This window comes from Bactrocera neohumeralis, chromosome 3 (assembly GCF_024586455.1).
Source record: "Bactrocera neohumeralis isolate Rockhampton chromosome 3, APGP_CSIRO_Bneo_wtdbg2-racon-allhic-juicebox.fasta_v2, whole genome shotgun sequence".
NCBI classification, from domain to species: Eukaryota; Metazoa; Arthropoda; class Insecta; order Diptera; family Tephritidae; genus Bactrocera; species Bactrocera neohumeralis.
The window spans coordinates 24344826-24363473 of NC_065920.1; the positions used below are offsets into that span (position 1 = coordinate 24344826).

General features: G+C 37.7%; 1 protein-coding gene across 1 annotated transcript in view; it reads right to left on the bottom strand.

Moving 5' to 3' along the window:
- LOC126752755 (protein O-mannosyl-transferase TMTC2) overlaps nucleotides 1–18648 on the bottom strand; it is a 269008-nt gene that overhangs the window by 53532 nt on the left and 196828 nt on the right. Inside the window, exon 3 of the mRNA XM_050463721.1 lies at nucleotides 1924–2010. Within this exon, the coding sequence (XP_050319678.1) occupies nucleotides 1924–2010 (87 nt within the window). The remainder of the gene's footprint in view (nucleotides 1–1923; nucleotides 2011–18648) is intronic.

The window sequence follows — 18648 nt, forward strand, 5'->3', positions numbered from 1 at the left end:
GGTCGATATTGACTCTGCTAAGAGCCAGTAGTTCGGAGGATCCCTTAGAGTTCACTTTAGTTCACTCTAGTTCTGAAGGATCTCAGATCTTATCGAACTCACTGGAGGTTCTAAGATGGACGAAATATTGGAAAGGTTACCCTCTCTAGCAAACTCATTGGCTTCAGAGTTTCCAACGATTCCGCTGTGACCCATACAAGTCTAATAAGAAGAAAGACTATTGGTAATGAGGTTATGCACTTCTTCCCTCCACTATAGCTGCTCGGCTATGGAAGCGAATGTACACCTCTTTGAAGAAGGCTGCACTTCGTAGCAGTAAGATTGACGGAGAGTTCTCTACAGAAAAATCCGCTGCATCCCATCCGTGGAAAAGTTTACCGCGCCTGTTCTTCAGCGACTTTTTCTCATCCACAACTCTCTCGTCGGAATGTGAGCAGAGAAAAAGCCGGCACGAGTGGCATCTGCGAGGCATGGATCCAAGTTTGCAGTAATGCTATTGAAGAAAGAGAGAATCTCGGCGTGTCCTAGTTGGACCCCTTCATGTAACCAGCTTCCCTGAGCCTTAGAGTACACTTCGCAGCAATACAAATACCGGCAATGTCCACGGAGACTATGTTCAAAGTGGCACTAAGCTTGAGCGAAATACATAATATTTCCGGGGATAAGTCGAATTTGATCCAAAAATTATAGAAATCCGTACCTGTCTTTACCCAATATTGTTTACTAAGTATAAAGACGATAAAGCTCGGGGCTGTTTCTTAGTATCCATAGATCATATATATAACAACCATCGCCTCTTCCATTGATATTATTCCTTATATACAATAGATTATTATATAGTAAATAAGGTGAATATTATGCGCGAAATTAATTGAACGTGGATTCAAAAGCTTATTGTCAAAATATATTAAAATCGGTTTGAACTCTCCCAGGTTTCGTATATCTAAAACATTGATTTTATCTTTCTGGGATCTCTTCAACCACATGGCGGTCTTCCTCAGCTTTCAACTGCGGGAAACTGAAGTACTTCCAAGTCTGTAGTGTTTTCATCCATCGGGACAACAAGACCTAGATAGCTCTGTCGTCTATCTTTCACAACATGATCGATCTGATTTTGAGCGTCGATTGGGAGACAACCAAGCAGCTTGCCAAACTTTTTTACTGGAATCTGTAACTACAGGCGACCATATTTCGGTGCCCGGCGGCTTCATTCTTTCTTCCATTCGGTTCCCTCCAGTGATGTTTAGTATCTAGGGTCATGCTGGGGTACGTGTTCGCATTAGAGTGGATATTATCATGAAATTAAATAGTCACGTGACCAGGTTATTTAAAAAAAAAAAATTGTTTTTTTACATTTTCCTTTAATCTTGGATATTAAATTCCAATGTAAGATTTTTGAAACCCTGCTCACGGAAAAATTTCAAATATTTTCATGCCCTTCGAGAGAACATGAAACATTCTTCTCCACCCGCACTTAGTGCTACCTTACTCGTGCGGTTGTCACTTTTATTTTTGCTGTCGCTGCTGTTGTAGATTTATACTCGCTTAGAATTAATAAATAGGAATTCAATGCACAACAAAAGGCAGCAAATCAGTTGTGATTGTTGTTAGAAGAGAGCTTAAACAAAGTGCTTTGGCGTGGCTCGGAGGTCGTAAATCATTATTTTGTTTGCACATTTTTTTGTGTTTTTGCAAATTTTGCTATGAGTAAGTTATTAATTTAAATATAAAAAGTTGGGCCGGTGCAAAAGCTATGCTTGGAATTGCACAGCTTACAGTCCTAAGCTACAAATTTCCATGCCGGCAAAGAGATAACAACCATTCTATTTATGACCATTAACTATATATTTCAGTGTAAGTGTATGTGTGCGTGTGTTGATATCGGTTTTAAGGACAGAAAATGAAAATTTGTTGGCAACTCACCTGTCATCGTAAACAAATCCGGCATTCAGGGTATTCAGATACAGCACAAAAGCCAGCGTACAACAACCCAAGCTCGTATAGTCCATACTGCAAATAGAGTGAAGTGATAAAGTGCTATTAGTTGTAATGTATATGTATAGTTATAGATACATTTTTGTTTTTTCAATGAGTACCACAAATATGAAATAATATTTTTAATAACACTACATGAGTATCTAAACAGACTTTTCGTGTTCAAATAAATATTTGCTTTTTATAATAATATCTTCGATCAATAATTTATTGATATTGTTAGTGTTCACAGCGTTGTCCATAGTGCTCAAGTGCCTTGAAGTATGCTACAGATAAAAATGGATATTTAATGAACCACTCATCTTCTTTAAATAACAATGTTCATTGTTAGTTGGGACGACTAATGGAAGAATAATGTTATACTCATTTCTTTTGCATAAAAAAGTTGAGCTTTAACTGTAGAATTTATATTTTTAATTTTTTAGCCTGAAAGTAAGCTATGCCAAGTAAAATTTGCTGATAGTAGTGCATAAATCCGATTAATCCGCATTAAGTATCAAATTAATCAGTTTAAGATAATATAATAAGTATAGAAATATTTTTTTCAGCCTAAAAGGAGGAGGTTAATCCTTAATAATATTCAAATTAGCAGGTTATATACATACATACAACTATTAAGTTTTGCAAAACCATTGAAAATATGCCTGTTTCTCCTTTCAGCCCAAATCTATGCTACATTTGCACCAAAACCATCGATTAGCTATATTTTGAGGACCCGGTTGTAAAAATAAGTTTAGAAATAATATTGCAGAAACTACACTCCCTCCAAAATTAATTCTGGATACTATTTTAGAAATATTATTATAACATACACCTTATGTTTTTGAGTATCAAAAGTTGAAAAAAAGTTTTTTCTTTCATAAGTTGTAGTACTTTAATATATACATATATTTTTGAAAAGAACTGAGTGGCAAAATCCTTAACGGAGGGGTATCTCAACGTCGAAACAAACTGGGCAGTCGTAAATGGTCTTCTCATTAACCTAAATAAAACCCTGATGTTCCCATAAATGGGAGACATTTGTCTGCAACCGGCGGATACAGTGAAATATCTAGGGCTCAACCGGGATAGGAAGCTTTCGTGTAAGTCGAATATCAAAGAGCGAGTAAAAAAAGGTGGGGTCTCTCACCAGAAGTGGTCCTCTGGTTCACCGTAGTCAAGTTCATTATGTTTTATGGAGTCTTTATGTGGCAGGGGCTCCAAAGGGGTTTACTGTCGGGCGCTCTCTATCAATTCCAGCTTCAGAATTTCTGACTGTTGCAGTGTTTTCCAGACCGAGGTTGCAGCCGTTAAGGTAGCAGTAGATTTACTCCGGAGTGCAGCGTCCTTCGTAGAAGGGAACTTCCACTCAGATATCAGAGCGGCCACTCATTTATAAAGCGTTCAGGGATGGTCAAGGTGTGTCTTACCTCGTCTCTGTGATAAGAGAGGTATGGGTGTCACACCTTAGCGGAATCGCAGGAAATTGTAAAGCTGATGAGTTAGTAGAAAAGGCACCTTAGAACCGCTATCGGTAGAATGGGATCCTCTTGTGTTTTACCACTAGATAGCTGGGCTTCGCGAAAGCTTGGTCAACGCTGGGCCACCATTGTTGAATGCACTGTCGCAAAAGCCTTTTAGGCTAAGATCGATCGGAAGAGATTTAATGATCCCTTTGCCCTCAGTAAGGCTTGGCTATCTTTAGTTGTGCGGTTTTTAACAGGCCATTGCCCTATTGACTTCCATATTTTTAGGTTGGGAATCTTACCAGACGCCATATGCAGAAGCTGTATAGATGAAGATGAGGTGGAAACAACTCAACATTTGTTTCTTGAATGAGTCGCGTTTGGAATGCCAAATTTTAAACACCTTGGAGCGCATACCTTTAGATATCCCACTCTACTAAGCGTTTTGATAATTTATAAGTTCGAACACTGGAGCTTTTTTTTATGGCTTCAGAAAGGAGCGATCTTTGATCAGTCATCTAACCTAACCTAAGGCGCAAAATCAAATCATGGAAAAGTCTTTTCTTCGCCTAAAACTATGTAAACTATTTTCTCTTCTTTTTAATATCAAAACATTGGTTCTGTTTCTCAATAAGCTTCATATAATAAGTATTAATGATTCAGAAGAGTCTTTCTCAGGACCCTTATTGGTATATTATTAAGAATTTTTCTTTATTTATCTATTCAGTCGGTTTTGTTCTACAAAATGGGGCAACATAATGTTGAGTATGGTAATATCGCAACTCACTTACTTCTATCTGTTTAGCCACTCGCTTATGATCGTTTATGGTATGATTCAGTTTTTATGAACGATTATTTGAGAAAAGGTCCCAACTATAAAAATTATGAAACGCTAGAGACTGATAACCAATCATCTGAATATTACCTATATGGAGATAATATTTCTTATCGTGTCTGAATTGTAAGCGCCGCATAGATTAGTTCTTATAGAACCCGGAGGTTATTACCACGGACAACATTAGCCCAGAACTAGTCAAAGTAAGGACCAAAAATATTTTTACCGGATAAAATATAATTTACTAAAACATTTCTTCACAGTTAAAGCGACCATGCCAGTCAAGCAGGAGAGAAGGAGACAAAAATTCAAAAAACAGAGACAGTAATCAAAGCTACATATTACCACTTTGCTTACAGTGCCTTGTGAGCTTTTTTAAGCACTCGGCGATCAATATAAGAAAAAGCGAATATCTTCTAATATTACAAAAAAAAATTCACAAGTCGTTTTAGTCACTTCATTGAAATAATAATAAAATAGTCTTATAATTCCTTCTTCTGTTTAAAAATATTTTTTATTTAAAAATATTTTCTCTCTCGTCGAACTAAAATCATTGAGCTCATAAATAAACATTTTATTTAGAAAAAAACATTAACAAGCTAAAAATTCTCTTTCAATTTGTTTTAGTAAATGCAATTATAGTCAGCAAAGTAGCCAAAAATCTTGGAAGCTTTAAGCGCTTTTATAAATCTGCAAAAATTCGAATTTGGTAGAATGTAAAAAGTTCTACTGATATGTAGGCATGTACGAATTTTAATTTATTTGTACATATTTCATTTTAATACTGAAAAATATTAAATATTCTAAATACAAAATGTGCATTGACTTCAGTTTGAGCATTTCAATCAATATAATATATACTCGTAATCTCATTAGAAAATATTCGATATTTATATTGTCCGTGTTTGGTATGATGATGATAGGCCTTTGATGCGCCAATTTTTGAGCAATGGCAAATCGAACAAGCAACTCTCTTAAATGAAATATTTGAAAGGAGAGAGCAGAAAAAGCAATTTTGGCACTGTTATAACCTAACCTCATATTCATTTCCTTTTAAATGACGAAAAATTAGTGAAAACGAGAATGTGTAATTTTGATAGCAGAAAAGTGACGAATCGAACAGCACTATTCTCTTAGCAGTGGTGACAATAAGTCTGTCTGCTATAGCCACACTTCAAAGAGCATATACGGAATACTTTTTAGAGAGCTCAATTGCATATAAGTTAGTCATCTAACTGTGTCTTCTGCATATAGCTCGGTTTTAACTAACCTGAATCGAATAAACGCCAATTAAGAAGAAGAAGAATCGAATTAATTTAGGTTTAAATCAGTTATTTACACTTATATCATAAAGAGGGTTTACTAAGATTGCCATGATGTTTGTAAAACCTAAAAGGAAACGTGGAACACTCTATAAAGTATCCGTATAATTGATCAGCATGATGAGCTTAGTCGATTTAGCCATGTCCACCTATTAGTCCATCTGTATATACGTAAACTAGCCTTTCGGTTTTTGAGATATCGATCTGAGATTTTGCAAACGTGCTTTTTTAAGCAAGAAAGTGCTCATTTGTCGGTAATGCCCATATCGGATAACTATAACATCAAACTGCCATATAAACTGAAAGATCGAAATCAAGTGCTTGTAGGGAAAGCTTCTTCAGTTAATGAGATATCTTTACGAAAGTTGGCATGAATTATTTACCAAGGCATTGGTGCAATCACCGAAGAAATTGTTTATATCGGACTACTACAGCATATAGCTGTCATACAAACTTACCGATCGACTCAAGTGCTTGTAGGGAAAACCTTTTTATTTTGCGAGATATCTTGATGAAATTTCGTACGGTTTATTAACTGAGAAAATGCTACTATATCTCAAGGTATTGTTCAAATCGGACCCCTATAGCATATATCAGTCATACAAGCTGAATGATTGGAATCAAGTGCTTGTATGAAAAGCTTCTCTATTTCACGAGATATCTTTACGAAATTGTGCACAAATGATTTTCCAAAACATCGGTGCAATATTCGACGAAATTGTTCATATCGGACTACTGTAGCATATAGCTGTCATACAAACTTTCCGATTGGACTCAAGTGCTTGTAGGGAAAACCTTTTTTATTTTACGAGGTATCTTTACCAAATTTGACTGGTGTTATAGATAATAGATAATAATGCAATCTTCGAATAAATTGTTCAAATCGGTCTGCTATAGCATATAGCTGGCATATAAACTGACCGATCAAAATTAAGTTCTTGTATGGAAAACTCTTTTAGTTATGAATATATCTTCACAAAATTTGGTATGGATTACTATCCAAGGTAGTGCTACTATTAACGATTATATTGAAGAGAAATAACCGCTATAGCTTTAAGTTACCGTCCAAAGTGTCTGATCAAAGTCAGAATAAAGATATTTGTATACTCTTTTTTGTTAAAAAAAACTGCATCTCTCAAACAAATTATAGCTGCGTTATGGCTGAAGTTAATATTTTTCTTCTTCTGAAATTGAAAAAAAAAAATTTTTTCTTTGAAGAGGTAAATCGGCTCTCTTCTGTGGGAAGTAAACTTAACTAAGGAATTTAAGGCATAAAAGCACTAGTTCAGCTAGCTATAAATGCAAATAATCTTAAAGTCATACATACTGGGGCACAAAATGCCGTTAGTCGCTTCAAAAACAAAAGTAAATCATTCATTCTAAACATATACAAAAGTTGTCTTAACTTCATAACACTTTGTACTCCACTACGCACGCATCTCACACTCACCTTATTTTCTACAGCTCCACAAAAATACACACATATACACACACCGACACAGCATTTCACCACAAGCCCAAAGCTCTGTAACTAAAATTTAAATCCTTTTAAGATTCGTTCGCTTTTTTCTCCATTTTGCTGTGAAAGCATTTTGTTGTTTGTTTTTATTGCTATTCATGCTTGCTTGTTGTGCATGAATTTTCGGCTCGCCATCCACAATCGTCGACCGACAAGCGAATGAAAATATCGTGCATTCATTTACTTGTCATTTGTTGTTGTTGTTGGTGTTGTTGTTGCTGTTGTTACTTTAAATTGCCTGCCCCATAGCAATGGCAATGGGCTGCTGACGCTGTCATTGCTGTGTCAGTTGTAAATGTAAATAAATAAATAAATTGTGTGCAAAAATGTTTTATTGCCTCCGAAGTGCAGATGCTGAGTGCCGGCGCAGTAAGTTTTCGCTTTCGAAATTTGAATTGTGTGCTCAAAGCTGTGTGTGGCACAAACACATGCCGCTGCTTATGCACGTGGCATGGCCAATGATTTGCTTTGCTTTTAACTATTTTTATCAGCCGCCCATGTCGTCCTGTCTGTCATTTTGGGCGGACAGCATGCCACTAATGTCTACATAACATACATACATACATAATAAATTTTTGGTTGTTCCTGAAAATACTAAATAAAAATTCTGCCTAGAGACAAATTTCCAGTACTCAATGAGTTACGGAAGAGAGAGAGCTTATATATACATACATTTATGTATACTAATTCTAAACTACTTCATTTGTTGTATGGTAAATTCCTTATGCCATTAGAATTGCATTACAATTTACTGAAACCTTGTTGCACTAATTGCATATAAGCGAGAGCGCGCGACCCACTATGTTGACTAGAGCATGTTATGACCTATATTTTCCATGAGTCACTGTCCGTGCTGTCGAACTATGACATTTGAGTGATGAGATCTTTGTATTATGAATAATGAAGTCATTGATGCTGCGCTCCAATACAATGAAGCTTCAAGGAAACTTCGAAAGCATCTACTTCCTCCCTACAGGGAAAGGATCTACCTCCTCCCTAGCCAAACGAAATACGTTACAGTTGCGTTTCTAGGAGGTAGGTATTGAAGCAAGATTCTACTGTTGAGCAAGTGGTTATAGAAGAGAGCTGAAAATTGGAACTAGCACTCGATCTTTCGGGTACAAATCAGGTGTCTAATAAAATGAGTCTGATTATGTCTTCTTCTTCTTCATTGGCGTAGGCATCGATTAGGTGGTTATAGCCCAGTTTACAACAACTTTTTCGCTGTTTGCCGCCAATCAGGAATTCCAACGCAAGGTCTTCCTCTTCCTTTGCTTCCACCTGAATCGAAAATCTTCAAAGCTGGAGTGCTATCTTCCATCCGGACAACATGACCTAGCCTCCGCAGCCGCTGTCTTTTGATTTGCTGAACTTGTCAATATCGCCGTACAGCGCATCGTTCCATCGACTGTGATACTCGCCGTTGCCAATGCGCAAAGTACCATAAATCTTCCGCAAACTTTTCTCTCGAACACTCCTAAGACCGACTTATTAAATGATGTCATTGTTCATGGCTCCGCACCACATAGCATGTTGAGGGAGAAGCCAATTGTCTACTCAGTCCAAAGAGGGAACGTTTAGCAAGAGTGATTCTGCGGTATTGTTTTTGATTACAAGAGATATTTCGTCTTGCCCTCGTTCATTATCAGATCCATTTGCTTCGCTTCGCCAGCAGCTGGTCATTCTTATAGAAGATGGTACCTTCGCTATTTAGCTCTGCAGCACGAATGGAATTAATTTCTCCAGCAGCAGGTTGAAGAAGTCGCACTATAGGGAGTCGCCTTGTCTGAAACCTAGTTTGGTATCGAACGGCTCGGAGAAGTCATTCCTTATCCTGACGGAGCTTTTGGTGTTACTCAACTTCAGCTTACCTAGCCGTATTAGCTTTCTGGGGATCCAAAGTTCAGATATAGTGGCTTAAGATCGAAGATAATGTTGGTGTGTGTCGATTCTTCTTTCACGGGTCTTTTCCAAGATTTGGCGCATGGTGAATATCTGGTCGGTTGTTGATTTTCCAGGTCTGATGCCACACTGATAATGTCCAATCAGTTTCTTGACGTTGGGCTTCAGTCTTTCACACACTACGCTCGATAGAACCTTATATGGGCTGTTGAGGAGGCTTATCACATGGTAATAAGCACATATTGTGTGTCTCCTTTTCGTGGATTGGGCAGCTCTTCGCCGCCGTATTTCAATAGTTCGACCGATAAATCATCGGCCCTTGCCGCTTTGTTATTTTTCATTCGAACCTCATCATAGTCGGGCAATGAGACATCTTTTCCGTCGTCACCGTTTAACAGGCTGGAGATGTGTTGCCTCCATAACTTCAGTATGCTCTGAACAGCAGCCATTAGATCACCACTTTGGATCCTACATAAGTATGCTCCACTCTTGAAACTTCTGTTAATGGCCGCATTTTTTCGTAGATTTTAGAGCATCACCTCTGTCGGCCAGCTTTTCAAGCTCTTCATACTCACGCATTTCGACTGCTTTCGTTTCTTTTTGTCTACATATGCGTCTTTTTCCTCCTTCAACTCTCTGCATCTATCCCACTCCACCCCTGTTGTGTTCGATCGCAACTTTGCAAGGTAGGCTGTCTGCTTTTTCTCCACTCCGACACGACAGTCCACACAGTACCAGATGTTCATTCGAACTTTATGAAAACCAGTGGTTTCGCTTGCAACTGTACTTAAGAAGCTTGAAATGCCGTTCCACAGTTTCTTTATACCAGGTTGCTGATGAGTATTCTAAGAGAGCAGGAGTGCAAGACGAGTAGTCTGCATTCTGGTCTAGAGCAGAAAAATCTTGTCATCGTACAGAAACTAGTTGTTGCTAAGCTCACACGAGATCTATAAGTTCAGAGCTGGAAGTTAACGGGGACCCATTCCGTTCCCAATTTTATGTATTTGGGATAAGGGTGTCCTCTCTTGCGAGCTCATTGGCTTTGCAGATTTCGGTCAGAAACTTCAATGGGTTTATATATACTGCTTGCTTACTACTTGGGACCACCACGCCTGTATAAATTAAATTCTAGTTTGGAATTTTATAAATTTTAATTAAATCCATTCCCTCAATTTCATCCCGTAACTCAATCTCTCCACTTGTCTATTGTGCTTAACGAACCTTTAAAATACAAATTTCCAACTCATTGTCCGCCGTCGTGTGGTGAATTTGAAAAAAAAAAGAAGAGAAAACTAAACAAATAAATGGTTTGCTTGATGATGCTGCGGTTATGCAGCAACGGCAAGCGCTGTAACCAAAATCAGTGAATGTTGCAAGTGCAGCGTCGACTATGCAACAGCTGAATGGCTCAGCACAGCTCAAATTGTAACTCATGCGCTGGCATATGTGTGTGTATGTGGGTGCATAAGTGCTTGTGTATATGTATGAGGTTATCAGTATGTATATGTGTTTGCAGTTGTTGTCCAAATACCGCTCTCCCATACCACTACAGCGAGAAGAACGTCGGCCAAACTGCCCGTGTGGCGATAATGAGCGCCTGTTTGCACACACATACCTACACAAACACACTTACACACTAACATTTGTGTGTGTGTATAGTGAAAATTGTTATCTCTCGGTTTTTCAATTTCGCTCATGATGCTGGCACAACAACTTCCGTTGTTGCCGGTCATGTTGCAACTACTGTGCCATGATCCGCTATATATGGTGGCATGTAGAATTATATGTGTGTGTGTGTATGCTCGCATTAATTCGCATCAGTTGCGGTTCATTGTCAGCAATGTGCAATTGTTCCGGCGAGGTGCAGCAGCGGCGGCAGCAAAGGCAAACAACAAACAAGCGACAGCCGCCGACAGACAACCGTCAGTAGTCATATGCAATAGTCAAATGTAACAATGCCGGTCGAGTTCTAACTGTTGAGGCCCGTTGGTGCGTGGGTTGCAATGTTTGCTCCTTCCGCTGTTGTTGCAACTTGCTGTGGTCCATTGTGTTGCTTGGCGGGATTTGCGGCGCGTGCATTGCTGCTTGGTGACTTCGTCGTTGCGCTTTTGTTTTAACTTTGGTTGCAACTTTTGTTCCGCTTTTGTTCCACTTTTGTTGTTGTTATTGTTCTTCTCTGGTTGTAGTTGGTTTTTTGTGTTTGTTGCTCTCAGTGATTGTCACAATCAACATTTCTACGCTGTCACTGTTGCAGTCAGCGTCATCTTCATCGTTTGTTGTCATCGCTGACGCACAGGATGTTGAAAGGACATTAGCCCTTTCAAATATTTCTGTATAACTGCTGCTTTGTTTAACGGCATACTGTAGCGTTGGCAATTGTCGCAGTTTCGTATTAATGTTGCGACTATTAATGTGTGTGTGAAAGTGATGGAGTCTAGTTTCAAACTATGCGGTCTTTAAGACTTAGAGTTTCTATAACAAGAGGCTCGCCTACTGTGAGTGTTATCATCTCATCATGTAGCATCTTGAAATAAATTTAAGTTGGAGCTTAAAAAGCATACATAATATTAAAAATAGGAGCTCCGCAGCTGCACTAATTCCGGCCTGCTCCATGAATGTAACCTAAAAAAATTGCTTTACTATTCACTAGCGATTCAAATGATGAAGGAATAGGAACTGGAGCTGGCTTCTTCAGTAGTAATCCATACGCAGGTGGATGGAGCAATGTGTAGAAAGTTCTCTGAGCGTCATTCACTTGGAAGTGGCCAGACACGATTCTTCTACATATGGCGCAAGCAGCTCAGTACTTCTGGTCTTAGACCAAGTATCCTCTGGGTATTCAACGAACATCCGATTGAATGCGAGCTAAAATGAGAAGAGGAGATAAAGTGAGAAGGCGAACCATCCCTCTTCAGCATTATGCGCTGGGTTTGGGACCCGTCACGTGAAAAACGTCCCCAATAAAAGGAAACAGCAGCTTCGGATAAGACCCTCCCCTTTTGATAAAGCCCTCTCTCGACAGACAAGGACCAAACTTTATACGTCACTTATTGTTCATGTCCTGCTAAATGACTGATGAGTTGGCGTTACAAGTTTTCGAGAGAAAGGATTTGCGAAAGATTGAAAACGGCTAATACCTCAGTCGATGGAAGAATGAGATGGACGAGATATACAACGACATTGACATGTTTCAGCGAATTTAGAGACAGTGGCTATGCTGGGTAGGTCATGTCGTCCAAATGAACGCTCCAGCTCTGAAAGTATTCGACGCAGTACCCACCGGAGATATCAAAGGAAGAGAAAGACTCCACTCCATTGGAAATACTAGGTGAAGAAGGACCTGTTTACACCTGGAATCTCCATTTGGTGCCAAACAACGAAAAGGAAGAACGACTGACGGGATGGTGAGAACTCGGCTGTAACCAGGTAAGTGGTCTACGCTAATAAAGAAAAAGAATTCATACGCAAAAGGTATTTTCAAATTATATGACTTCAATTCAGTCTTTCAGGCCGGAATTTTTGATAGAACAGAAGTTGTCAAGTGGGCTCCTATTCCATACAGCAAGTTCATAACTCTTCTGGTGGAATATTAAGCAGCAATTAAGACACCAATACTAAGTCTCACAGCGTTAGGTTATGCAAGCCGGCAATAACTAGACTCGTAGTACATAACTCGGTTGTTATCATTATCAGGAGATCATGAAACGCAAGACTAGTTAGCTCGGTCGAGGCAGCTGAAAATATATTTCTCCTAAGCTGCCAAAAAGCATTCAGCTTCTTCAATTCAAGGTTTGTTTGAAGCAATGTATCCCAGGTGAACACCTCAGGTCTTAAAACACTAGCAAAATAGGGTATACCACAAAGTTACTTTGAGGTAGTGTTGATAATGAACGGACAAAAAAGCATCTAAAAGGAAACTTAGTAATATTGTAAGGGTGCCCACAAGGCACATATCTTTAAGATCCCACTTTCAGAAAATTTTAAGCTTGCAAAGTAATCCAGATAAAGAGCGTTTAATAAATTGTTATTTGGATATTTCGGAATTCAGATAAGAAAATGCGCCGCTGCATCGCATTTTGCGAGAGTAATCGCTTGAGATACAGTATGCGACTTTCATGAGAGCTTTCAGACACTTTAAATGAGAAGAAGTTGTGGAAGAAAGCTGTCATTATTGTGAAGAATTATTACCCTGAACCGAGACAAGTGGTTCGGTAGAGAAATAGAACACACCAAACAAGAACACCAAACTAAGCGATTTTATTATCAAAATAATTGATCTCAAATTAATTTTTCGTGCGCCTTTGGCATTTTATGGTCGTAATAAACGTCTACCTGTGCTCGCTATTCGTCGAATGGTTGCAAATTTCGAGCATACATTTCCTTTACACAATATTCAAGAGCCAATAAGGCAAAAAACCGCTCAAAGTAATGAAACTATTGCTGCCGTTTAGGCAAATGTTGCTGACGACCGTCATTTGTCGATTCCAAGACATTTTCAAGGATTGGGATTGTCTCAAACCATAACCTGGCGAATTTTGAAAGAGGATTTGGCCTAGCATCCACATAAAATTGTTCTAACTTATACCCCCTTTTCTGGTCAAGAAGCATGAATTTCAGGAAATTTTTAAAGTGTCGTAAAAAATAGGCAATTAATATTTTTAGTATCCATTTTTTGATTAGTTATTTGTTAATTTTAGAAGAGTACAGAAAAAAATTAAAAATAAAAAAAGTAAAAAATTTCAAAAATTATGTTCTGAAATAGGGGGGGGTGACATAGGGGTTTGTTCTCTAAAAATTTCCACGTGACCATACCCATGATTTCAACCCTCCTAGTTATTTGAAACCAAAAAAAAAAAGATTATTAATCTAGAATAATGTCGCAATGGCCGGAACTACGGAAAAGTGGGAAAAAATTTTTTCACAAAATGGCGACTGCCTGAAAAAAAAGTTTTTTAGATTACTTTTTCTGACTAATTACTTCGAATTTTTTAAAAATAATAAAAATAAAAATTTGGGCATGGGGCTAGTTCCAACCATAGACAAGCCTATAAGGAAGACTCTGTAAAAATTTCAAGTAAATTGGTCAAGTAGAACCTGAGAAATCGTGGGTATCGTTCCGAAAAAGTCAGTTTTGAGAAAAACGCGTTTAAAGTTTAGGAGACAATTCTAGTGAACACGGACGCCACGTCACAAAATCGGCTGTATCTCCGAAAATAAGTCGAATTTTTAAAAAATCCTTCCAAGGTCATATTTTTGAAAGTCTAAGCTTTCAAGATATGCAAAAAAGAAAATCGATTTTTTCAAATCCTAGACAAGAATACCCCCTTGAGAACTGAAGCCATTGGACTATCATAAACGTTGCGAATTTAAAGGCGCTTGAAAAATTTATGAAAAAAAAAACTAGAACATAGTGAAGTATTCCGGAAGCTTGAAGGGTTACCTTAGATATAGTTGAGGTCAGCGTTGAGAATGTGAAGAATAACGAATAAAAGTAAAGTCATTTAATAGATGGAAGAATCAAAAGTTAAATTTACTGCCACAAGTTTTCATTCATTATATGCTTTATGCTATTCAACCAGTTTTTACATGCTCAGTGAAGAACCATTAGATAATCTATCTTATTGAACTAGTGGTAGTAATTTGAATAAATAATTCAATTTAACTGAATTTTATTCATTTTATTATTCACATCTTTTTCCGTATTTAAGTTGAAGACATACGCGCTATCAATAATTGTATGATGCTCGCTGCTAGAATTTGTCTGATTTACAGGATTATTTTTATACTCTCGCAACAAAATTGCTAAGGAGAGTATTATAGTTTTGTTCACATAACGGTTGTTTGTAAGTACTAAAACTAAAAGAGTCAGATATAGGGTTATATATATCAAATTGATCAGGGTGACGAGTAGAGTTGAAATCCGGATGTCTGTCTGTCCGTCCGTCCGTGCAAGCTGTAACTTGAGTAAAAATTGAGATATCATGATGAAACTTGGTACACGTATTTCTTGGCTCCATAAGAAGGTTAAGTTCGAAGATGGGCAAAATCGGCCTACTGCCACGCCCACAAAATGGCGAAAACCGAAAACCGATAAAGTGTCATAACTAAGCCATAAATAAAGATATTAAAGTGAAATTTGCACAAAGGATCGCATTAGGGAGGGGCATATTTGGAAGTAATTTTTTTGGAAAAGTGGGCGTGGTCCCGCCCCTTTCTAAGTTTTTTGTACATATCTCGGAAACTACTATAGCTATGTCAACCAAACTCTATAGAGTCGTTTCCTTCAGGCATTTCCATATACAGTTCAAAAATGGAAGAAATCGGATAATAACCTCGCCCACCTCCCATACAAAGGTTATGTTGAAAATCACTAAAAGTGCGTTAACCGACTAACAAAAAACGTCAGAAACACTAAATTTTACGGAAAAAATGGCAGAAGGAAGCTGCACCCAGGCTTCTTTTTAAAATTGAAAATGGGCGTGGCATCGCCCACTTATGGACCAAAAACCATATCTCAGGAACTACTAGACCGATTTCAATGAAATTCGGTATATAATATTTTCTCACCCTGATGACATGTACAAAATATGGGTGAAATCGGTTCACAACCACGCCTTCTTCCAATATAACGCTATTTTGAATTCCATCTGATGCCTTCTCTGTATAATATATATGTACATTAGGAACCAATGATGATAGCGGAATAAAACTTTACACAAATAGGGTATTTGAAAAATATGTAAATGACGGATAATGAAATTTCGATTATTACTTTATCATGCGAGAGTATAAAATGTTCATTGACACCCGAACTTAGCCCTTCCTTACTTGTTGATGGTAGATTTGACAAATTTTTGACAGTTCTTTGATATTTTTCACGCTAATTTAAAGGTAGCTATTAGGTGTTTGTTTTGAATTACAATTTGGTATACACATGTGTATTTTATATGGAAATTTTTGATCCTTAGCAATAAAGGTTTTATTTTAAACGAAAATAAACCAAAAGTCTTGAATTTTCCGAATATATGATTTTCCGTTATATTAAAAGGGTCTTAAGAAGTGTTTTTCATATAAACAGTGCTTCAAAAGTTATGCTCAGCTAAAATTGTACATGAATAGTAGTGTATTCATATAGTACACCATGTCGTATGAGCAACATGAAATTTATAAATAACTCGTATGAATGCACACGTCGTTTGTTTTACTGTTTCAACCGCTTATAACTATTAGAATAATGCTTTTATGAAAAAAATCATTAGAATCTGTTTTGTGGAAAGTAAAATTTATATTCGAATTTGATTTTGTTTCTTATTTTTGTAATTTTTGGTTTAGCTTTTAAAGCAAAATATGAAGAAATGGCATGTTAGTATATATACAATGACGTAGGCACAAATTTAAAATTGAATATACATATATATATATATATATATATATATATATATATACTATATATATATAATCGTGAATACATACATATATAAATGATAAATATGTATATACAATGACTTAGGCACTTGAGGAGGCACTTGATAAAACACAATCAACTTGGTAAATGACGGGCACCCTAATATATGTAAACGAATTTTCAAATTATACTTCCAAAATATGTATTTATATAATTCGCTTTATATTAAAATACCACTAGCATTTCCTGAAATTCCTTAATTTATCTTTTATTATTTGCATATATGAAAATCTCTAATTGCATACTTCTTTCATGAAAGCAGGTGCATGACTCTGACATATACACTATATATATATACATATATATATAAAGAATGCCTGAAGTTGCACATACAGCCAGTCTCACATCTATACAAATCATTATTCATGGAATAATCCTTGTGTGAATTAATAAATCATTTTCGTTCAGCATGTTCATGTGGATATAATAATTATTCTTTTTTGTTCGCCCCTACATGATATACGAACAGAAGCACAAAAACAAAAAAAAAGTGTGTATGAAAAAAATAACATGAAAATACCGTTTAACCTCTTTGCGCTGACACACTTTACCCAACACTCGATTACTTTTCACAGCATTTTCTCCGCGTTGCCCATGGGTGGTTACATTAGCATGTCTATGGTGAAGCAGATATGGATATAGACATATATAGATATGCGAGTGAATGCGCGGGTATGGGCGTAGACACAAAATAGAACATTTGCAGGCATTCGTACGTGTAGGTGGCAACGCTTTCACTATTCGGCTGTGATTAGTGCGTGGTACGAATGCCTGCCCTGTGTGTAATAAATAATTGTAGTATAAAATAACGGAGCTAATATTGGTAGCGGGTATCTTCTAATGTTATGGTAATGATATTCCAAGAATATCAGCGGATTACGGGTTGCTCAAATAGATATTACACGGATTTGGTTGCATAAAGGCATACCTTGTAGGAAATAAATTGTCAACGTCGAAGTGAAAATTGTTTCTGGACAAGTATGTGGAACAAGTTGTGGCAAGATGTTGTCTTAAATGGTGCCGAGCACTTATATAAATGGCATAGGCATGACGTTCAAAAGCAGAAAATCTTGAAAATTATGTTATTTTATTATTACAGAAACCAAAACATATTCGAGCCTATAAATGACACATACGTAGAAATATTTTTTTGCAACTGTTTTATAGTGAGTAATTTCAATTTGTTTAATTTTGATGAGTATGAGTCATCCTATTACCCAGTCCCAGTCTGGTATTAGCCAGCCACAGGCTCGTGTTGTTAAATTGAACGATTGGATAAGGTACTCCGTTTGGCGTTTGGTAAGCGCCACGTGAAGTAGAAGGAACAAGCGAACTATACCCTCTGATAGACCCATTCATCTTTAGCATAAGCTTAAAAGGCAATTTGATAAAATAAGTATTCATACACCAGCTTCGGCTGTAGCAGTAGTGTGGATTCTGGCGGCACCAATCCTGCTTGCAGATGAGCGAATAAGTTTACCAACTGCTATTTTGATAGAAACCCAGTACGGAAGACTCACGAACTCTTTGGGGCCGCTGGACGCGCAGCTCGCAAACAGCAGAAACTGGCTGCTGGACACAGACCTCAAGACAGTAAGGCCTTTTCCGAAATTAAGAAATCAAACCAAAAGCTGGTATAGCACTCTGAACACCTGAGATTACTAACTACTCAAAAAGAGCGAAGCATCAGATCTCTTGCAAGTGACCTACTGGGCGTGACAGTATACGTAATGGACCATCAGCTACAGCGACCGACACGAAGAAAGTTGCCAGTGATGAGGCAGAAGGAAAGAGGAAGTATTACAACGTTCCCACGACAGTCGGGTTTACGTAACCGGAAGGGACCCGGAAAACTGCCGCTACAACAGGAAGTCTTACGCGGAGGTTACCCGTCCTTTCAACAATGCTATACTTGACACTGGTAGACCCGGAGGACCCTGTATGAGACAGCGTTCAGCGATGCTTTAGCGGTCAGGTCACAGTTCGATTTGGAAAGAGAGTCTAACAGTTGTCCATCAACTCTGTAGAAGACTTGGGTCGATCCATTCCAGGGTAGAAATTTTCAAGGAAGTATGGGATAACTCCAAAGTGCGCCTTAAGCGTGACGAGGAGGGGCCTGCACTCTTGAAGACTCACTGCCTCTTTAAGGATAATGTCCACGGAGT